A 24,156-nucleotide genomic window follows, 5' to 3' on the forward strand; every position below is an offset into this window, starting at 1 on the left:
ATGGAGATGGAGAGGTCCAGGAAGGGGAGGGAGGTGTCAGAGATGGTCCAGGTAAATTTAAGGTCAGGGTGGAATATGTTGGTGAAGTTGATGAATTGCTCAACCTCCTCGCGGGAGCCCTCTTCACAGATGCTGCTGGCTGTGCTAGTCATTTCCAACGCTTTCTGTTTTTGTTGCAGACTTCCAGAATTAACAATATTTTTCTTTTATTGTTACGTGGGTATCTTCATTTGAATGTTAAAGCAATACGGCACAGGGAGTTCTCCAATAACGCCATAGTTGCATTCTAGCAAAACCTCACTTAATAGAAAATTGCTTAATATAAATAATGGGGCCTATGGAAAAAGTGGAGTTGGGACAGACCAGCAAAAAATATCACTCACGATCTCCCAAAAATCACCCAGAAGTTGAACACAAAGTATAGCACAGCCTGAGTGAAAAATTTGAGATCATATTTATTCATGAAACAAAAGTAAATTTAACACAGTACTTTTAAATTTAAGAAAGCTGCTCTCTGTACAGTACCTCTCAGAAAGCTGCTCAGTTGGCAGCTGACATTGGCGCAGACACACTCCCAAAAATCACCCAGAAGTTGAACACAAAGTATAGCACAGCCTGAGTGAAAAATTCATGAAACAAAAGTAAATTTAACACAGTACATTTAATAAAATGTAAGAAAGCTGCTCTCTGTACAGTACCTCTCAGAAAGCTGCTCAGTTGGCAGCTGACATTGGCGCAGACACAGTACAGCATAAAGACCAGTGCTGACAGCGCGCATGGGCAGAACGGCGTGGAGGCTTCGGCGTGGACATTGGTGCACATGCCATCCTGCACAGAGATTTCAGCGCTGATACTGGTGCATGTGCAAAATGAAACACGCAAACCGATACTTGCTGGAATCATGCTTTGGCGAACAGAGGTAAGTCCTCTCGAAAATATTGTTCCCTAATTCTTCAGCGATGATATAGCCAAGTCTCACTGCCAGAACGCATGTCACCTAAGAATTATCTGTAATTGTCACAATCTATTCACAAAGGTAGGGGACACCGACTGCAAAATCTGAACACAGAAGAATGAGACAATGGACATTGGACATTGCACAACTATTTTATGAATTAAATGAGTTTTGATTATTGTATTAAAATTTGTTGGTTTTAGATTTATTTCATTGAATATTTAAAAGATGTGAACTGATGGTGACACTTATCACACAAAGGAGGGAAAGAATGACATCCTGACAGTTGAAAATAAGTCTAATTTGTAGTTGATGGAGCAACGACCATTTTTAGTATCCAGAAAAGTTCCCATTAGTAGACTAGATAAAAAGCCCAGGAGAGGGAGACTAGAGCCAGATACTCTTGGTATTACATAGACTTTGGAATAAAAGGCAGTAAACTGGTGAACAGTTGCTGGAAGCAAACAGGCAGAAACACCCGGTTTCATCTGATCTTGGAAGTTAAGTAGACTCAAGCCTAGTTAGTACTTGGATGGGAACCTGTGTGGGAAAACCAGGTGCGGGTGGGGGTGGAGGGGCACCATGGTAGTATCCCTACCTTTGAACCAGAAGGCCCAAGCTCAAGTCCCACCTGTTCCTGAAGTGTGTAATAACTTCTCTAAACAGGGTTGTTTAGAAAATAGGTCAAACAGGCAGAAGGGACTTTAGTTGTAGAGATGCCTTTTCCCCCCAAAAAATATACTTCAAGTGTGTACAGTTCATGACATTCAGATTAGTTTCTTCTAATTCTGTACATGAGGTGCCTCACTATAACTGCCGTTTTAGGTTATATTTACAACACACGTCACTTTTCATGTCAAACTTTCTGCAGTACACAGAAACCAGAGTTTTGTGTGGTCTCCAGGCCTCGCACTTTCAATAGTGGCCTATGGACAGGAAGTGGTGAAAGGTTACTTTAGTTCCATTGCACACTTGCTCCTGTCCTCGTGAATGTACTGCAATCATTTTAAATGGGTTTTTCCATATTCGAATCTTCAGGATTTTAGACTTTCTTTTTCGTGGGGGGGGGGGGGGGGGGGGGGGGGGGGAACGGGGTGGTTTGAAGTGCTTGCTGGATTTAGGACAATAAAACATGGAAAGGAAATGCCTAGAAAACCCAGCAGTTAGACACTCGGGGAATCTTTACTGGGAAAACCAGTTTGCTGAGAAGCTGGCATCAATACACAGCATGGCACAGATTTCATTTGTGGAGTTGCACCGATTTCCCACCAACTCAGTTATGGGTGCCTCATGGCAGCAGAATGCATCACAACCTCAAAACCAATAAAAATTGACTGACAAATTCAGAAAAATCTGAGCAACTCAAAGCAATCACAACCATAGGTCTATGGCACATCGATGCACAGAAAATACAATTGGGCACAGATCCCACGTAAAGTTATGCTGCATTTTATGCTTTACTTGTTCATGGGATACAAGGTCAGCCTTCATTGCCCATCTCTAAATTACACTCGAGAAAGTGGAGGTGAGCTGTCTTCTTAAACTGTGACAGTAAACGTAATAGAGTCATATCCACAGTATCGTTATAGGAAGGGATTGGTTTAAATTGGCATCATGTTCAACACAACATAATGGGCCGAAGGGCCTGTTCCTATGCTGTACTGTTCTATGTTCTATGACAACCTTGAACTCAAGGATGCCAGATTTGATGTACCATATCTGTATTTTACATTTCTTTTAAAATTGGATCAGCTTTCTAATAACAAAGTTGCCTCAAATAAACACATAGTCGAAAATGTGACTCTGGAAAAATACAGCAGGTCAGGCAGCATCCGAGGAGCAGGAGAATCAATGTTTCGGAAATGTGCCCTTCTCCTGCTCCTCAGATGCTGCCTGACCTGCTGCGCTTTTCCAGAGTCACTTTCCAACTCTGATTTCCAGCATCTGCAGCCCTCACTTTATCTCTGCCTCAGATAAAAAGTTAATTATTTTTACTGACAGGAAACATACTTTAGTAGAAGCCTTATCCAACTTAAGATATAAAAGCTAATTACATGATTAAAGTAATTAACAAAACAAAATTAAACATGAGCCCACTGTCACAGTTTTGAAATGCTGGCCTATTGCCTGTCAAAATTATAAATCACATTTGACCATTTGAATCAGTGCTTTACTTTGACACATCTTACTTAAAGCATTCATCCGATATGTTTGTCAGTAACAGGACATACCAGTGGAGTGGATGGAGTGATGTGAGTCTTCTACAAAGTGTTTTAGTCTTTGGTGTGGGATGACCATGAGATCTCCAATATCAGGATTCTTAGCCACTCTCCCCTATGTCAAAGACATCTTGGAAATGACTGCCAGACTACTCAGACTCTTGGCATCATGGTAGCCCACAAACCCACCAATACACTAAAACAGCAGCTTGAAGGACCGGACACAGACAACAAGCAAAACTAATGTCATTTACAAAACACCTTGCAAGAGCTGAAGCAAACATTTCATTGGACAAACAGGCAGAAAACTAACCACCAGAATACATGGACATCAACCAGCCACAAAAAGAACATAACCCACTCTCACTAGTATCCTTATATACAGATGAGGAATGACACCACTTCAACTGGGCCAACACATCCATCCAAGGACAAGCCAAACAGAGACATGCATGGGAATCCCTAAATGCATGGCATTCCAACCAGAACTCTATCAACAAACACATTGACTTGGATCCCATTTGCACCCCCTGAGAAATAGAATAGGAAATGACATCACCACCCCCAAGGAAACCTAAACACAAATAGAAATTGGACCATACCACCTTCATCCGAAGGCTTATTGATGATGTTACCTAGTATGGTGATGAAACATCTGACAATGAACATTCTAGCTCAGCGAGCAAACTCACATCCAAGATGTCTGGAAAATGTCCTTCTGCATTTAAGCAATGAGAATGACCTCTCTCTCAACGTTGGCAAAACTAAGGAACTAATCCTTGACTTCAGAAAGAAAGGAGAAGAACACGCCCCCCATCTACACCAACAGAATAAAGGTTGAGAGGGTGGAAAGCGTCAAGTTCCTCGGAGTGGTGATAACCGAGGACCTGTCCTGGACGTCCCACGTAGATGAGACAGTCAAGGCAGCACAATAACGCCTCTTCCTCCTCAGATGGCTCAGGAAATTTGGCATGTCCATAAGGACCTTCACCAACATCTACAGATGCATCATGGAGAGCATACTGTACAGGTGCATAATGACATGGTATGGTAACTGCTCTGTCCAGGACCATAAGAAACTACAGATGTGGTGTGCACAGTCCAGATGGACAAGACAACTTTCCATCCATGGAGTCCATTTACTTGGCTCACTGCCAGAGAAAAGCTCATCGCACCCCAGTAATGATCTCCTACAACCTCTTCTATCAGGAAGATACCAGAAACCTGAACACAAGCACCAGCAGTTTCAGAAACTGCTTCTTCCCGGCCATTATTAGACTGATGAATAGACTCTTTAGCCTCAAATAATGCTTATCCTGCTAATGCTGATCTCACCCAGCACACACCCCATGCAGTTGAACCTGGATGCCTCTGTCTAAAGTTGTTCTGATCTGTACATCCTTGCTTACTGTGATCTGCTTATACTGCTCATAAACAAAGCTTTCCACTGTACCTCGGTACGTATGACAATAAAAAACAACCAAAATTCAAGTTGCCATCAACAAACTTCAGGGCTAGACAGATGTGAAGTAACAGAATGGGGAGAGCAAAACAAAAACAAAATTCCTGCAGATGGCACATGATGGTTAAAAATTCCTCAACACATGAAGCATTTTTTTTCAAACATGTTGTGAAATCACATCCCAGTGAGATCAACTAATGTTAAAGCCATAATTGTAACTTTTCAGAGGTCTCTATATTAATATTTCATTACTCAATAAGCAACAACTGCTTTCTTGCAGATCCAGCACACAAATTGAAACCTTAAAACCACATTTTTCAAAAACATCAGGGAACTTATCACCCCTATGGCTGAGACACTGACCTCTCACCTCTATTACCCAAGACTAAGTCTAGCACAGGTTTATTTATCTGGCAAATGCAAATCCCCAAAACCAGGTGGTAGCCTTTGAATTGACTGAGTTTACAGCGATTAGTCTGCAGAGGGAATTCTCAGTTGCATTTTTGTGTCTCTCCATGTGCTGAAGTACTGTGATAGCGGGGCATGCTCTGAAAAGGGATCACTCTCATCACGGTAGCTCAAAGCCTGTCATTTGATCGATGACATATACCACAAGGAACTGGTTAGTAATTTCTCATGTTTCCCATTCTTTGATGAAATGCCAGCTGGTAGATCTGGCTCAGGAAGGTTGCTCCATATGAAGTACTCAGCTGGAAGGCTGGCAGCAGGATCTAATTGATTTGGTCCCTCAGCCAGAGACCCAACGCAAAACCAGCCAGGTTATCTCAACCTAGTCAACAGCATTTCTTGGCAGTATATTAGGCCAACATGAGAAAATCACCAACATTCCTCACTCTGGCTAAAGCTAGTTGAATCTTCCAATCCTGTTTAATTTCTGAATGCTGACACTTAAATCTGAATACAGCCTCCCACCTGCATTCTTGCATGGTGAACCACAGATTTGCTGTGTCGAATTCTCAGGTCAAGCTTGCTCTCAGATATTTTTTAATTAACCTGTGGGATATGGGCGTCACTGGCTGGCCATCTTTTATTGCCTGTTCCTGGTTGCCCTTGAGAAGGTAGTGGTGAACTGCCTGCTTGAACTGCTACAGTCCACCTCTGTGGGTTGACCCACAATGCCATTAGGGAGGGGCCCACAAGGATCAGATTGACAGACACTGTCTGTGAGGTTCAGTGCTTTTTTAAGAAAATCACCTCCCTATGGGCTGGCCACTCAAAGTTCATCACTTTGGCAACATGAGTCACAAGGGTTTTGTATTCAGGTAAAAATACTGTTGTCAATCCTTTGCACTCCCAAACATCATGTTATCTTGAAACTAAATAAATGGATTAAATCCTAACAGTCTACAAAACCTGACATTCCCAAGATGTTTGTGGAACTTTGGACCCTCAGCATAGATACCTTGGTTGCTGTGAAAGGTTTTATAGGCGTTAAAACCCTTCTTCCCAGTAAAACAATTTGGACACCCTATAACCTTGAATACCCAAGCCAAAGCTTGCTGTCATCAGAATTGAGATTAGGTCACAGATATAGACATCATTTTAATCCTCTATTCTAGCCTAAATAAAAAAAAGTTCTAAAACTATCTTAAACCACCCCACATTAGCAACAGAATATCCATCTTTGACCAGTTTCTGTTAAAAGACTGCAAATTAAAAAGTAGCACCACTAGCGCAACTTTGCTGGTACCTGGAATAAACAGATGACCTTATGGAGAAAGACTCAGCAAGCCAGCTCTGTGTTGGCCGGAGTTTAGAATAGTCAGAGGTGAGTTAATTGAAACATACAAGATCCTGAGGGGACTTGACTGTATGGATGTGGATAGGATTTTTCCTTTTGTGGGAGAATCTAGGTCATAGTTTAAAAATAAAGTGGTCGCCCATTTAAGAGCAAGAAGAAGAAAAAGAAAAATCCCCTCAGAGGGTTGTCTCTCATTGGAATCCCCTTTCTCAAAAGGCAGATGTAGAATCTTTTTGATATTTTTAAGGCAGAGTTAGATTCTTAATTTCCAAGGGGTAGAAGATTATTGAGCATATCGAGAAATGTAGAGTTGACGTTAATTCAGATAGATAGTGGAGCAGACTCAAAACGGCTGAGTGGCCTACGCTTATTTGTACATTTTTTCAAGAAAATACATGGCTATCGACTTGGACATGCCACTTATACTATCATAATTAACCCCAAGGTAAAATTAATGTCTATATTATAAAAGCTGTTGAAAACAGAAAATCTGTGTGCGTTCAAGGGGTTTTACTCATCAAGTTTATAAAAGATACTGCTGGGCCATTTCCTTTTTAGACCAGTAATTCCCTTCTGTTTTGGAGCCCTACTGTGTGCCAAAACAAAGGATGTTGAGGAATTTGAGTGAATGAACCAACACCCTACTGCTTCTGATGAGTTTGGCACACTAGAAATAGGAATTTGAACTGTTAAATAAACATAAATCAAAACATTGGGTTCTCTTCCAGCAAAATAAAAGCTGAAGCAAATTAAAAACATAGCAATATGCAGCCATGCAGCCATTCTACACCAAAAGAGACTGGAGACCTCAATAATACTAATAACACTGAAGTGGACAAAAAAAACCAGAAGATTATTGAATATGTTTGTCCCAATAAAAACCATAAGTGACAAGTTCATGACTGTGTCTGTGGTACACCATCCTTCCTTATTTTTTTCAGTATTCTAGCCTATGTCACAGTTAACCATCTATCACCCTCGAACTGTTCTCCCCTGTTGTCCAGCTGCACTGGGTTCGAGGGGTGAAAAGCAAGAATCAAGACATGACAATTAAATGACTTGCAACAGAGTTGCAATCCGAAACAGAGCAGGATTAGATTCTTTAGATGGGGAAACAATAAATTAATCGTGACCCATAACAAAAATTACATGGTGATTACCACATGATGAATTGCTGATATATGTTTTTTCTGACAACTGAGGTTCTGTTTTGAGAGAGTACATGCACAAATTTACTCTTTCCTTTTAAATTTCAATAATGCTTTTAAAATTCTGGTATATTAGGTCCATCTGTTCACTTTCATTTTGTTAAAGTTTGAAAAGTATCAAAAATGTTTAACATTAATGGATTGATTTAAAAATGGGCATTTTAGATGGCTAAATGGCTAATCACTCACTAATGGCAGAACATGTATTACCATGGAGTCTTGATCACAGGATTAGTTGTCTTACTCCAAGGGGCAGCATGGTGGCTCAATGATTAATACTGCAGCCTCACAGCATCAAGGAACCTGGGTTCAATTCCACCCTCAGGCAAATGTTGGCACATTCTCCATGTATTACAAGATAATACATGGCTTGGAGAGGGTGGACTCTAGGAAAGTGTTTCCATTAGGCGAGGAGACTAGGACCCGTGGACACAGCCTTAGAATTAGAGGGGGTAAATTCAGAACAGAAATGCGGAGACATGTCTTCAGCCAGAGAGTGGTGGGCCTGTGGAATTCATTGCCACAGAGTGCAGTGGAGGCTAGGATGCTAAATGTCTTCAAGGCAGAAATTGATAATTCCTTGTGACATCAAGAATTTAAGGGCTATGGGGAGAATGCGGGTAAGTGGAGTTGAAATGCCCATCAGCCATGATTGAATGGCGGAGTGGACTCGATGGGCAGAATGGCCTTACTTCTGCTCCTATGTCTTATGGTCTTATGGTATCTACAAAATTATGAGGGGCATGGATAGAATAAGTAGACAAAGTCTTTTCCCTGGGGTTGGGGAGTCCAGAATTAGAGGGAATAGGTTTAAGGTGAGAGGGGAAAGATATAAAAGAGACCTAAAGGGGCAACGTTTTCATGCAGAGGGTGGTACATGTATGGAATGAGCTACCAGAGGAAGTGGTGGAGACTAGTATAATTGCAACATTTAAAAGGCATTTGGATGGGTATATGAATAGGAAGGGTTTGGAGGGATATGGGCCTGGTGCTGGCAGATGGGACTAGATTGGGTAGGGATATTTTGTTGGCATGGACTAGTTGGACCGAAGGGTCTGTTGCCATGCTGTACATCTCTGTAACTCTGTGAATCTATATGCAGATTAGGTGAATTGGCCTATAAGTGTCTAGGTAGATTAGCCATGGGAAATGTAGGTTAACAGGGATGGGGGGGGGAGGGGAGTTGGTCTGGGTGGGATGCACTTTGGAGGGTGGGTGTGAACTTGACGGGCTGAATGGCCTACTTCCACACTGCAGGGATTGTATGATCAAAGTCTCTGAATCTGGCACTGGTAATGATGCAAGGTATGGCGGCATAGTGGGCTACTGTTGCAAGTTTCCTAGCAGCTATCTAGCTCAGGATGAAAAGAAATGCAGAATAAGAGACATCTCGCACCATAACAAATAAATGATGGGCCTAAATTAATGTGCAATTGTTTGAACAGTCTGAGAGAAACTACACACAACTGTGAGGAATAAAGAAGTGACAAAAAAAAGTTGGCTGCTTTTATTCCCAGGAAACTTCTTCAATCAACTCCCAGTCAGTGCAAGATGGCATCCATTCCATTGGAAATGCAAACATTTGATTTGATAAACAGCAGCAACATTGTTTGGACAGAAGTGCTTTAATAAGGATTTTTTTGCGGAATTGCCAAGGATAATGTTTTCTAAGCAGCTACTTTAGAACAACTCATCGCAGAAGAATGTCTAACTATCATTATAATAGTTCAACCCTACAGGTCAAAGCAAGGAACGATAACCGTGACTGTTTCACATGGTACTATTTGGGTACTCTCTCTAGGTCAGTTGATACTTGCATAATATTAACTTCGAAAAGGCCACAGAGATAGTAATTACTGCATCCATGAAACCAGATAACTCAAACCAAATTCACTAGTTGTTTAAAGAAAAGCTTGTCAAAAAGGAACAGCATTTCCAATCCTATTAACATTTCAAAGCTGCTAGTCTCACTGTCATGTGGACAACTGCTACTAAATGGCGCCCCCTCACCAGTCAGAAGAGAATCCAAACTCTGCTAGGACATTAAATGCCACATTATGATTTTGCATTGAGCTCATCTTGGAACCAATCCCATGTACACAGAGCACTCAGGATGGTTTAATTGCCAACTTAAGTTCCCATGTTACAAACTCTAATGTCAGCCTACATGGAGAGAATAAGTGTGTTGTGGAAAACAAGACATTTTTCAACTTACAAAGTGTTCAGATTCCTCAGTCGCTTGAAGGCAGCTGGACGAATTTCTTTAATACGATTGAACCGTAGATCCCTGCAATAAATGAAAAACAATGCATTGTTTACTTTAAATGAATGAAGAAGTGTATTTTTAAGTTTAATTTGTGAAAATTCAGCCACATTTTGGCCATTGAGAAAATATTTGGAAAAGCATGTGGTATTGGAGCAATGGCAAGTAATTAGTTGAGAGATAAAGGACAGAGGGTGAAGACAAAAACTGTCCTATGATTAGTAGGATATGACAAGTGGCACCTTTAGAAATCTGTTCAGAATCTTCAGCTTTTCACAATAAAGATTAATCTTGGAAGAATGAATCCAGAATCCTGCATGCAAATCTTTTTTAAATTCACTCATGGGATGTGGGCTGGACCAGCATTTATTGCCCATCCATAATTGCCCAGGGGGCAATAAAGAGTAAACCATATTGCTGTGGGTCTGGGTCCAACCCACAGACCAGGTAAGGATGGGAATTTCCTTCCTTAAAGGACTTGAGCAAACCAGATTGGTTTTCCCAACAATCAACAATGATTTAATGGTTATCATTACACCCTTAATTCCAGATTCTTGTTGAATTCAAATTCCACTCTCTGACATGACAAATTTGAACCCAAGTCCTCAGAACATTAACTGAGTTTCTGGAATAATAGACCACAACAACAAATATCACTAGGCCATTGCCTTCCACATTTCTTCAAAATAGTATCATTATTTCATTTACCTTAATGACAACACGTCTGAGAAAGCAGCATTCCTTCAGTGAAATAATAGAGCATCAGCCTTCATTTGTGTGTTTAAGTGTTGAAATGGGACTCCAACCTCTAAATCTTCTGACTTAGAGGCAAGATATGTTCCCAGTTCAACCACAGCAGCCAACAGATTTACAATCAAAATCTCGATACACTATAATAGTGATTTCAATACCAACATTACTAACAAGCTGTTATGAAATCAATTTCATCTTTCCAGAAGAGGTCAATTATTTTTCAAGTTCGCCAAATGAATCACTAATATGGGCTGGAGAAATCCGTAAAAGAGAAACACTAAAGGTCATTTGTGCTCATCACGTGTCTAAAGCTACTACGGGCAACATGGGTGATGCATGAATGTATTCAAAATAGATGGGTTTATAATTTAGCTATGCATAGCAAATGGAATAATGATTAATGGAATAAAGAATAATCTTGGATGAATGAATCCAGAATCCTGCATGCAAATCTTTTTTAAATTCACTCATGGGTTGTGGGCTGGACCAGCATTTATTTTCTCCAACTCAAAACCTTCATGGCTTTTCTCATTTTCTTCTACTTTTCTGTAATGTACCATGTTGGGTACTGACTAGTAGTCCACATTCTCTTAGGCTAAATCCACATTCTATGCTCGCATCCAGACAGAATTGCAACCTCCATCTTCAGCACAATCATTTACCGAGATTACCTTCTATGCTGGAGACACTCAATATTAAGACACTCTCCCACGGACTCAGTATTATTCATCCTACTCAACACAGTGAAATAGCCCAATATAAAGTCATAATATTTTTGTGACAAAGTTTAAACTATCTTTCATTATTTTTGCTGTCCCTTGGAGATAATTAGTCACATCATCTTCCTCCAATTCCTCACTAGTGTTGACTTGTGTCCTTCATTTCTTTTAAAAATGGCTCTGGGATCAGTGGATGCTGGTTTACTTGTTCTCACTTCTGTGCTTTGTGGTGATTTTACTTTAAAAAGATTATTTTGTCCTGAATTTTTTTTTAAAAGAGAGGTTGTAAATGCAGAGGTGCCAAACTAGCTACTGAAAACAGCCCAAAGTAAATAACTTAGGAGGCCTCTGGGTTTTTTTTAGAAAAGCAGTTGTAACAATGGAAAGGGAATGGCCTGATCTCACAGCCGAAGCGCTCTAGTTTTTTTTTTAAAAGCTGTAGCAGTCAGAAGCTGTTTGAGGTCCCACAAGAGTTACAGCTCCAGGAAATTATTCCTAACTGCTTTCTCCGAAATCTCTCTTGATGTTGTTTCTGCTGGATTGGAGAACTGCATATAAGAATCTGTGTCTGAATTTACCTTTTTGCCAAGGTGTGCGCTTATGGGATATTACTATATTGGAACAGTTAGTTAGTGATAGGCCCTGCATCTATTATTCGGTAAGTTTTCCAATAGTTAAGTTATTCTAAATTCCTCTCTCTTTTGTTTGTATCTTAACTATAGTGTTTAAATAAATTGTATTTTGCTTAATGTCAAGGAATTTGACCAGTTGCATCACACCTGGAACACACATTCACATCTATCTTTAAAATAAGAAAAAGTTAGGGTCTAGGCTACCTTCTAAAAATATTTTGAGGGGGTCTGGTCTGGTCCAGTCCATAATAGCTGACATTGCATAGATAAAATAATGGTGAATAAAATTCCCTTGATAAGTAAAGGTCATTCTGCTATAATGTGCATTTCGTTAGTGCAAATTTGCTATAATGCATTTGATGAAGGGGGGGGGGGGGCTTGTTTTTAAAGCACAAACTTTTACAACGTGTATTGGCTGTAATGTGATTACATCACCAACACTTTAAGCACGGTTTCTAAAGAGCAATTTTTCTATAACACAAGAATGCAACCATTGCATTAAAGAACTACCTGTATTTGCTAAATAATATAGACTTGGATGTACTGAACATAACTTCAAGTTGACAAATGACAAGTCACAAATGTAACCAGCAATGAAGAGAATAGCAAAGACTTCATTAGACGTATAGACTAGTTCAATAGGTAAAACACAAGGTAGAAAACATTTAGCGCAGAGAAATGTGAAGTGATTATTTTTGTTAGGAAGAATGCGGGGCAATATATTTGGACAATCCTAAAGGAAATACATAAACAGACCTGAAGGAGTATACACAGAAATCTTTGATGGTGGCAGAGCACATTGAGAAGGCTGTTAAAAGCATTTGAATCCATGACTTATTACCAAAGCACAGCTAAGAAAAGCAAGGAAGCGGTACTAAATCCTTATTAAATTCTGGTTAGGTGTTTGTTGGAATAGTAATACATAAACAGACCTGAAGGAGTATACACAGAAATCTTTGACGGTGGCAGAGCACATTGAGAAGGCTGTGAAAAAGCATTTGAATCCGTGACTTATTACCAAAGCACAGCTAAGAAAAGCAAGGAAGCGGTACTAAATCTTTATTAAATTCTGGTTAGGTGTTTGTTGGAATAGTAGTTTTGATGAAGTACATTCAATAGCAGAAGGTTTAGTAACCAAAGGAGGTAAATTTAAGTCGACTGCCAAATACTCAGAGTAAGAATGTTTTTAGTACAGTGTTGAGATCTCTGGAATGCAATATCTAAAAGATGGAAGCAGATTCAACAAAAAAATTCTCAAAAGGAAATTGAACAAATATTTGCAAGGAAAAACATAAAGGTAACAGCAAGTAAATTAGACTAACTGGATAGTTAAAATCAAAAAGCTAGCACAGTTATAATGGGCTGAATGGCCTTCTTTGCTGTATCATTTTGATTCTTTGATACTTTTAGTAGCTCTGATGAAAGGTCATTTAGACTCAAAATGTTTGACTCCACCTGTGTGGCTGTGAATTCCAGAATTGTGTGTTTTCAGAGCTGGTTAGGGTACTTGGAGAAGGCAATCCCCAACTGGCAATGGCAGCATCAAGAAAAGATTAAGCAAAAGAGAAGAAAGATATAAAAGGGACCAAAAGAGCAACTTTTTCACACAGAGGGTGGTGTAGGTATGGAATGAGCAGCCAGAGGAAGTAGTGGAGGCTGGCACAATTGCCGCATTTGAAAGGCATCTGGATGATTATATGAATAGTAAGGGTTTGGACAGATATGGGCTGGGTGCTGGCAAATGGGACTAGACTGGGTTGGGATATCTGGTCAGCATGGACGAGTTGGACCAAAGTGTCTGTTTCCATGCTGTATATCTCTATGACTCTATGACCTTGACTCTATGAGTCATAAATCAAATGAGTGAAGAACACATTCAGAAACATGAAGCTGAGTGAGGTGGAAAAGATAGGTTTGGCCAAGACCATGGGGTGTTTTGCAAATGAGCACAAGGATTTAAGTTGATGTGTAGGCAGATATGAAGCCAGCAAAGGAATGAACTCATTTATATTGAATTCTCCAATATGTGGAACAGGCAGCTGGCTCTTATTAGAGATTATATATTGCAGCAAAGAAAGATCCTATTGTATGAATGACAGTTCTGATTTTAAAATGTTCTTTCACGTATAATATTTCACCAACACTTTGTGGTATTCTATTTATCCCACGAGAATGACAACTGGAAACAAAATTGTAAATTATTATTTTGTTCTTTTAGTTTGCAGATTGATTCACAAATGGAATACAGTTAATTAAATAATGCAAATTATCATAATGGTTCACAGAGTTATGTTTACCTAATGAGTTGCCAAGTCAGTACACCGTATATCGAATTCACTGGCTGTACTGAAGATAAATGATATCAGATAATAAAATCAACTGCATGCAAGAATATGTTTTTCTTCTTTTGGGGGAGGGGAGGGCATGAGAAAGTACAGTAAATGAAAAAGAAAAATTAGGAATAGAGTTTCCTTGATTTACCCCAGAGGTCTTTGGATTGCACTCAGACTTGGGCTCAGATGTGATATCCCTAGTCTCCTGCCCGATAAATAGCCAATAAATTGGTGACTGTGTAGAGGGCATTATATTACATGCTCAAAACAATCAGATATTCAGACAGGGCTAACCATCAATTTAAAAAAAATACAGCAATTAGACTGATTCCACTTTAGTTATAAATGGAGTTGTATGTCCAAGAATTGAATTTGTTGGAACCAACTGGACTAGCTACATCATTGTCGTCACAGCATTAGGACAGAGGTCGATGATAAGGGCTCGTATTCTGATCTACGCAAATGCTCCACGATCCACAATGCTCACATCAAGAATGGGATTAAAATTCACCATTTTCCTGCATGGACTCTCCTGTTGCCTTTAAGTTTTGCTGCCAAGCAACAACCCAAAAGCACCCACACAGGTAGAGAAGAAATCAGCCCATTTTACATTTGGGCATGATGGAAGCTATGAAAAAAATCACAGCTTCCCAACACTAAAACAAATAGGCAGTTCACAGTGTAAAAGTACTACAAGTGACATTGATGGATGGACTGTAAAAATTCATCACCATTTCAGAACATGACAGTTCAAACGATCAGTGCTTCCCCAGGTGAATTCAATATGCATTTCATTTATCACCAATATATAGCCAACAGCCAATAAACCTACTTCAAAAGCGTGGAGTTGGAATGAGGCCATTAACCGGCACTTAAAAGAATACAAAGATGCAAAGAACAGTATAGCACAGGAACAAGCCCTTCAGTCCACCAACACTGTGCCAACAAATGATGCCTTTCTACACTAAATAACTTTTGCCTCTAAATGGTCTGTATTCCTCTATTCCCTGCCTATTCATGTATCTGTCAAAATGCCTCAAACATTGCTATTGTATCCACCCCCACCACCTCCTCTGGCAGTGCATTCCAGGCATTTACCAACCTGTTTAAAAAAAACTTGTCCCTCACATCTCCTCTAAACTTAGTCCCTGACTGACTTAATTAGCCACTTAAGGACTCCTTTGTCCCAAGAGTAGGGAGACCATCCATCACTCAGCCCAGGTAGGTGGGTGGACAAAGGGCTAACAATGGGTATTTCATGACCCCTGCCTTCAAACGTGTTGTTCAGGGAATGTAAAATCCAGCCCAATGAGTAGTAATATCATGGAACTGCAAGTGATACATCACCCTGAAAACCCTTTATCAGCCTTTTCCTTCTTTGTTGCTGGTCAATATTCTAGAATTCACTACCTAACACCCAGACAACACCAAGATTGGAGTGGACCAAAAAGGTGACAACTCAACTCTTTGTCAAGGCAATGATGGATGGATAAGTTACCAAAATCAACATTTTTTAAAAATTCACAAGTCCATCAGATTTCCATTGCTCCATGTAGTCACAAAATACATTCACATAAAGGAGCCACTTGGTCTTATCTTTCCCAAATGCCAATACTGCCTCCTTATTACCATACCCAACAGAATCTGGTCTGTAGAATCTCACTTCAACTCTCAACTCTTCTCCATGCAATGATGCGGCATGGTGGCTCAGTGATTAGCATTGCTGCCTCCCAGTACCAGGGACCCGTGTTCAATTCCCACCTCGGGCAACTGTCTGTGTGGAGTTTGCATATTCTCCCTGTATCTGCGTGGGTTTCCTCCAGGTGCTCCGGTTTCCTCCCATAGTCCAAAGAGGTGCAGGTTAGGTGAATTGGCCATGCTAAATTGCCTGTAGTGTCAGGTGCATTAGTCAGGGGTGAATGTAGGGGAATGGATCTGGGTGGGTTGCTGTTTGGAGAATCGGTGTGGACTTGTTGGGCTGAAGGGCCTGTTTCCACACTGTAGTGAATCTAAAAGGGGTGGCATGGTGGCTCAGTGGTTAACACTGATGCGTCACAACACCAGGGACCTGGGTTCAATTCCAGCCTCGGGCAGCTGTCTGTGTGGAGTTTGCACATTCTTCCCATGTCTGCGTGGGTTTCCTCCGGTACTCCGGTTTCCCCCCACAATCCAAAAGATCAGGTGCACATCAGGTGAATTGGCCATGCTAAATTGTCTGTAGTGTTAGGTGCATTAGGCAGAGGGTAAATATAGGGTTGGGGTGGGTTACTCTTCAGAGGGTCGGTGTGGACTTGTTGGGCCGAAGGGCCTGTTTCCATACAGTAGGGAATCTAATCTAATCTAATGTAATCTAATATGCTTCCTGACCACTGTTTTCTATTTGCCCTTCATCCATCTTCATCTGTTGTCTCATTACTCTGTCAAAGCTGATAATATTTCAGAGTTAATTTCTCAATCCTGTTATGTATCGCACACATGGATAATACTTATTCAGAGGGATACAGTTTTATACACATGTGCAGTTTGCTCTAATTTTGGAGATAATCTCTCATCACTGGACCATACTTACTAATCCAGAAAGAATTTAAAAAGAACCACTCCAGCTTATCAACATGGCTTCTCACTGGTTCTTAGCATCAAACAATTGACATACAAACATAAGTTATCAAAGCCAGTCCTATTACAATAACTTGCCATATACATATGTAATTAATCACGACAATAGCAATTCTTTGTCATTACATGGTCAGACATTCTTCTCCTTATAAAACAGTATGTTATCCATTTTTTTTCGAAGTAATATTACAAAAAATCTACATGACAGAGATTGACTTAGAACACTCCAGTGAAAGGATGCTAAAGGACCATCAACTGCTGAGCTGAGCTGCAGCCTGAAACTGACAAATATCTTAATCTGCCTACTTTGCCCAGCTGACCTCCATTTGATGATCTCAGTGCCTGAATTAAAATGAGCTTTTTATGGTTAAAACAAGTACCAGCCAAATTCAATACACTTCTTAATAGCAGAACTGCATTTTGGGAGGTTGGTAATGTCTAAGTCGATTTATTGTGGGAAATGTCACAAGAGGTTCACTGGGATATAAACAATTTCTGTACATTGCTATAAACTAACCAGGATGTGATATATGACTGGAAGCCATCCATATTGCATAAACACCTGTTGTCAAAACTATAAGTTCTTTTTAAAAAAAGCATTTATTGTTAAGGCTATCCTGTTGGAAGGACTACGACCCACTACCTGCCAAATCCACTTATAAATGAAGTTGGTCTAACCGAAAGGATTTAAAAAGGGAAAGACTACATCAGCTCCTCGGATGCTGCCTGACCTGCTGTGCTTTTCCAGCACCAATCTAATCTAGACTCTGGTTTCCAGCATCTGCAGTCCTTGATTTTACCTAATTTAAGAGGCAGTTAGCCGGAGATATCTTTACTGGGGTTCAAAATATAAATATTACTTCCAACACAATTTGACAACTCTAGGTTGAATACGTTGATATTGCATAATATGATGAAAGATAGGGCAATTTGTCCTTTTCAGTATTCTGAAGTGGTAAAGCCAGAGTATAGCAATCATGAACTGAAATGAGATGCAATTATTTTCGTCTAATCCAGGGATATTGTAATAACTCCATTACTTTATTGGTTGAAATTAGTTTAGTTACCATGGTTGTGCTATTAAACTGGAAACGACTCCAGCAGATGGCCTTGCTACATCCAATTTAAAACTGCACTGAGCAGTTTGCATTTGGAGCAGAATGGGTAAGCCCCTTGCACTCTCATCAGTTTTTCTCGAGGGTTAAAAAAAAAAGGAGGGTATAAAAACCCAATCCAGGTGACAAGAACTGGTCATGAAGAAAGAAAACGTACAGCATAAAAGGGAGCAGTACAATAAGTTTAGTCGTTACATGTGGATATAGTGCATGCAGCTCAAAGATAAATTTTGTGATTCCTGCAGTGCTGCTGAACGACCCATTTTGCTTTATCTTATCTGGTGCCGGTTTGTGTAAATAGCTGCAGTAAAATTATCCAGAGCTCACAAATTTGTTTTTTTTTCTTCCCCAAATAGCTTGTTAATGGTGTTTGGAGCAGCTATCAAACATTCTAAGTCCTTGTAAACATTCAGTACTGCATTTTAATACATGGTCTGGCAGGCATGTTTTCTTCTACCATATACAGGAAATGTTCCATTTTCCACTATGTCATCTTAATCCTTGCTGAAAGATCTGCCAAAGGCAACCAATTAAACTCCAAAGTTTCCAAAACTTCAATAACTGAGACTATACTGTGTTCCCCTTCAAAAGACAGCCAGAAACTCGGTCTCTAATCTTATCTACCAGTAGGTTGAAAAGCCTCAGTCATCCAAATTGGTGCAGATTCCATATTTCAGGTTTTATCATCTTCAGGAAGACATTCTAACAAGGGGTTGTGTTGCAAAAACACAGTAACTTGCCCCTCAGCTAAGCACTGCTAAAAAATAAAGCGGGTCATAGAAACTTAATATGTTCCACTGGCTTTAATTGGACTTTGTGTCCAATTTCATTAAAAATATAACAAGTGAGCAGTTATAAACCATTTACAGCAATAGTGTACAATCAAGAAAGAACTGGATACCTTGCACACTGATAAAATAGGCTTGAATGACCAAATTATGCCAAGTGCAGTACAGGCTAGATGTTTAGTACAGCTCTTTGTTCCAGAACACAGCAGACCTCAGAAATGCATTGCTGCTTTCTGTGCTGATACTTTGTGTGCCCTCGGAGAGTGTGAACCGGACCGGTTGACAGATAATATAGACGTGATCTCTATGATCACCCTAACTGGCTTTGACTGCTGAAGGTGTTCAGAAACGAATTTTCCAGAATTTATTTTCCCCTTTATGGCACAATGTTTTATTGCCCCTCTTTGGCTGTGGTGGTATGGGATGTTTCAAAGCATTCTGGCACATCTGCTATAGGCAGCAGCACATTTTTCTCCTGTTAGCAAAATGACAATGGCCTATTCATACCAAAGAGATTGTATGGCTGCATGCAAGTTGAGGATGGAAGAATATATGAATTAGGAGCAGATATAGGCCACTCAGCCCCTCCAGCTTTATGACAACTTGTACAGACATTAATGCTGTCATTCGGACCAATTCTGTTTCCAATTAGTGATATTTCAGACCACACAAAATTACCACCTTTGCATTAAAGGCTTGGAATTTACACTTGCTGCCCTTAGCCCTCTGAATTCTATCACAATTTTGGGATTTAGCAGATTAACATAGACATTCTGAAAGTGCAGTCTGACACGGGAGATGGGGTCACTGGTCTATTAATCCAAGAACCCAGATTAATACTCTTGGGACAATAAGCTCATATCTGACCACATCAGCTTGTGAAAGTTTAAATTAATTCAAAAATCTGGAAGATAAATTTAATCTGGTGACCAGAAAACTCACCAATTGTGGTAAAGTCCTATCTGGTTCACTAATGGCCTACCGACTCCAGAATGTCACTCAGATCCACAGCAATTTTGTGGGACTCCTAACTCGCCTCTGAAATGGCCAAACAAACCATTCAGTTCATTGACAATTTGGGATGGATAAAAATTGCTGGAATTGGAAACAATACCCACATCTCCTGAGACGAAAGTAAAAGTTCACTGTTCTGCCACATGCTGCACAGTAAACCTCTGTAGATCTTAGTGAGGTTTTCTTCAAGGACGATGGCAAATTGCTTTGATTATCACTGACTCCAAAGTTCCAGTCATTATTTCAGCAGGTAATCTCACAGCAATTCATCTGCTATTAAGATCTATTTTAAATACTTAAATGCTATGCTCATTTCCAATAAGAGGGAAAATTTTAGATTAAGTGCTCCAGAATCCAAACAACAAAGCCAACTCCCTGCTGACATTTCATATTTAATAAGTTAAACTTCTATTATAAGCAAATCAGCTGCTATAATTTGTTTTTATATTTTTAAACAAATATGGTTTGATGGAGCAACAAATTTTAGGAGTTTACTTTGGAAAGTGAATATATCGCAGGTTAACAATTGGGGTGGTTACAATACAGCCCATCCAAACAAATGAAATGACTGAACTCAAAGAATCAAAAGAACTCCTACATGTGAAAGCAGACCATTCGGCCCATTGAGTCCACACAGATCCTCTGCAGAGTATCCCACCAAGACCCAGCCCCTCTACCCTACCTCTGCATTTCCCATGGCTAACCCACCTAACTTACACATCCCTGGACACTATGGGAAATTTAATATGACCAATCCACCTAATCTGCACATCTTTGTATGTGGGAGGAAACCAGAGCACCTGGAGGAAACCTGCACAGTCACAGGCAGAATGTGCAAATTCCACACAGACAGTTGCCCAAGGTGCGAGTCAAACCTGGATCCCTGGTGCTGTGTGGCAGCAGCGCTAACCACTGAGCCGCTCCAAAAAAATCCCTTTACAAGATCCAATTTTCACATTCACACACCACTGTTAGATGAAAGGCATTTCCATGTTGGATGCGGTTACTCTTAAAATTCATTTGGAACCAGGTGCTCCATTATTAGATTTGAATTTGAAATTATTAACTTGTGAAGCAGTTTCTCCTGCCACTTCAGAAATAGCATATGCCATCACCACCCACCCCAAAATAAAAATTTGACACTCAACTAAACCACATTTTCACAGAATTATAGCAAACAAGTTAAAATCTTGGAATTGGAATGTGACCAAAACATGCATGGTAATAAGCAATATGACATTACTAATGAATAATAAAACTGTTTCTGCACAAGGTTAAGTCTGTCAAAAGAAACTGAACTTTAATTCATCGTCAAGGTTTTGTAGGTTGAACTCAGGGCACAATAGACAATAGGTGCAGGAGTAGGCTATTCTGCCTTTCGAGCCTGCACCACCATTCATTATGATCATGGCTGATCATCCTCAATCAGTATCTTATTCCTGCCTTATCTCCACAACCCTTGATTTCACTATCCTAGAGAGCTCTATCCAACTCTTTTTTTAAACGATTCCAGAGACTAGGCCTCCACTGCCCTCTGGGGCAGAGCATTCCACACACCCACCACTCTATGAGTGAAGAGGTTTCTCCTCATCTCTGTCCTAAATGGCCTACCCCTTATTTTTAAGCTGTGTCCTATGGTTCAGGACTCACCCATCAGCGGAAACATGTTTCCCGCCTCCAGAGTGTCCAATCCTTTAATAATCTTATACGTCTCAATCAGATCCCCTCTCAGTCTTCTAAACTCAAGGGTATACAAGCCCAGTCGCTCCAATATTTCAACATAAGATAGTCCCGCCAATCCAGGAATTGACCTCATGAACCTAAGCTACACTCCCTCAATAGCCAGAATGTCTTTCCTCAAATTTGAAGACCAGAACTGCACACAATATTCCAGGTGCGGTCTCACCAGGGCTCTGTACAGCTGCAGAAGAACCTCTTTGCTTCTATACTCAATCCCTCTTATTATTAAGGCCAGCATGCTATTAGCTTTCTTCACTACCTGCTGTATCTGCATGCTTACCTTCATTGACTGGTGTACAAGAACACCCAGATCTCTTTGTACTGCCCCTTTACCTAACTTGACTCCATTTAGGTAGTAATCTGCCTTCCTGTTCTTGCCACCAAAGTGGCCAACCATACATTTATCCACATTAAACTGCATCTGCCATGCATCTGTCCACTCACCTCACCTGTCCAAGTCACCCTTTAATCTCCTAACATCCTCCTCACATTTCACCCTGCCACCCAGCTTTGTATCATTAGCAAATTTGCTAATATTACTATTAATACCATCTTCTATATCATTAATATATATTGTAAAAAGCTGCGGTCCCAGCACTGATCCCTGTGGTATCCCACTGGTCACCGCCTGCCATTCCGAAAGGGAGCCATTTATCACTACTCTTGGTTTCCTAATTTTGCTCACTAACCTCCTATGTGGGACTTTATCAAAGGCTTTCTGAAAATCCAGGTACACTATCCACTGGATCTCCCTTGTCCATCTTCAGAGTTATATCCTCAAAAAATTCCGGAAGATTAGTCAAGCATGATTTCCCCTTCATAAATCCATGCTGACTCTGACCTATCCTGTTACTGCTATCCAGATGTGTCGTAATTTCATCCTTTATAATTGACTCCAGCATCTTTCCCACCACTGAGGTCAGACTAACTGGTCTATAATTTCCTGCTTTCTCTCTCGCTCCTTTCTTAAAAAGTGGTACCACATTAGCCACCCTCCCATCCGCAGAAACTGATCCTGAATCTATCGAATTCTGGAAAATAATCACCAATGCATCCACGATTTCTAGAGCCACCTCCTTCAGCACCCTGGCATGTAGACCATCAGACCCCGGGGACTTACCAGCCTTCAGACCTAACAGTCTCTCCAACACCAATTCCTGGCAAATTTAAATTCCCTTCAGTTCAGGTCCTTCAGTCACTGTTACCTCTGGGAGATTGCTTGTGTCTTCCCCAGTGAACACAGATCTGAAGTACCAATTCAACTCTTCTGCCATTTCTTTGTTCCCTGTAATATATTCCCCTGTTTCTGTCCTCAAGGGTCCAATTTTAGTCTTAACCATTTTTTTCCCTTTCACAAACCTAAAAAAGCTTTTACTATCCTCCTTTATATTTTTGGCCAGTTTACCTTCGTACCTCATTTTTTCTCAGCATATTTCCTTCTTAGTGATCCTGTTGTTCTTTAAAAGCTTCCCAGTCCTCCGTTTTCCCACTCATCTTTGCTATGTTATACTTTTCTCTTTTGACTTTATATGTTTCTTAACTTCCCTTGTCAGCCACAGCCACCCCTGCCTCCTCATAGGATCTTTCTTCCTTTTTGGAATGAACTGATCCTGCATCTTCTGCATTATGCCCAGAAATATCTGCCATTGTTCCTCCACTGTCATCCCTGCTAAGGTATTGCACCATTGAACTTTGGCCAGCTCCTCTCTCATAGCTCCTTAGTTCCCTTTAGTCAACTGAAATATTGTCACTATTGATTGTACCCTCTTCCTTTCAAATTGCAGATCGAAGCTTATTGTATTATGGTCACTACCTGCTAATGGCTCCTTCATTTCGAGGTCCCTGATCAATTCTGGTTCATTGCACAATACCAGATCCAGAATTGCCTTCTCCCTGGTAGGCTCCAGCACTAATTGTTCTAAGAATCCATCTCGGAAGCACTCCACAAAGCCTCTTTCTTGAGGTCCAATACCATCCTGATTCTCCCAGTCTACCAGCATGTTGAAATCCTCAATAACTGTAGTAACATCTTTGCGACAGGCCAATTTCAGCTCCTTATTCAACTTACACCCTACATCCATACTTCTGTTTGGGGGCCTGTAGATAACTCCCAAGAGGGTCTTTCTACCCTTAGAATTTCTCAGCTCTATCCATACTGACTCTACATCCCCTGATTCTAGTCTTCCCTTGCGCAAGGGACTGAATATCATCCCTTACCAACAGGGCCACCCCACCCCCTCTGCCCGTCAGTCTGTCCTTACAGTAGCACGTATAGCCTTGAATATTCATTTCCCAGGCCCTGTCCACGTGAAGTCACGTCTCAGTTATCCCCACAATATCGTAGCTGCCAATTTCCAAAAGAGCCTCAAGCTCACCCATCTTATTTCTAATACTTCGTGCGTTTATATATAGTATTTTTAATTTGTTACTGCCCTCACCCTTCCTATCAACCCATATTTCACTCAACCTTACGGCATGATCCCTTTTTGAGTTTTCTGCTTCATTGATACCATTGTCTTTCTTGACTTCCCTTGTTCTAACTTTCCCTTCAATTTCCTTCTTAAACTTCCAGTTTGT

At 40.4% G+C, this 24,156-nt stretch overlaps 1 protein-coding gene and 1 long non-coding RNA gene across 2 annotated transcripts in view; one reads left to right on the forward strand and one right to left on the reverse strand.

The window, feature by feature from the left end:
- LOC122560149 overlaps positions 1-24,156 on the forward strand; it is a 199,581-nt gene that overhangs the window by 160,154 nt on the left and 15,271 nt on the right. The window lies entirely within an intron of this gene.
- The window catches only part of LOC122560145 (peroxidasin-like), a 188,939-nt gene that overhangs the window by 102,607 nt on the left and 62,176 nt on the right, over positions 1-24,156 (reverse strand). Inside the window, exon 2 of the mRNA XM_043710451.1 lies at positions 9,822-9,893. Within this exon, the coding sequence (XP_043566386.1) occupies positions 9,822-9,893 (72 nt within the window). The remainder of the gene's footprint in view (positions 1-9,821; positions 9,894-24,156) is intronic.

This window comes from Chiloscyllium plagiosum, chromosome 20, assembly GCF_004010195.1.
Source record: "Chiloscyllium plagiosum isolate BGI_BamShark_2017 chromosome 20, ASM401019v2, whole genome shotgun sequence".
Taxonomy (NCBI): domain Eukaryota; kingdom Metazoa; phylum Chordata; class Chondrichthyes; order Orectolobiformes; family Hemiscylliidae; genus Chiloscyllium; species Chiloscyllium plagiosum.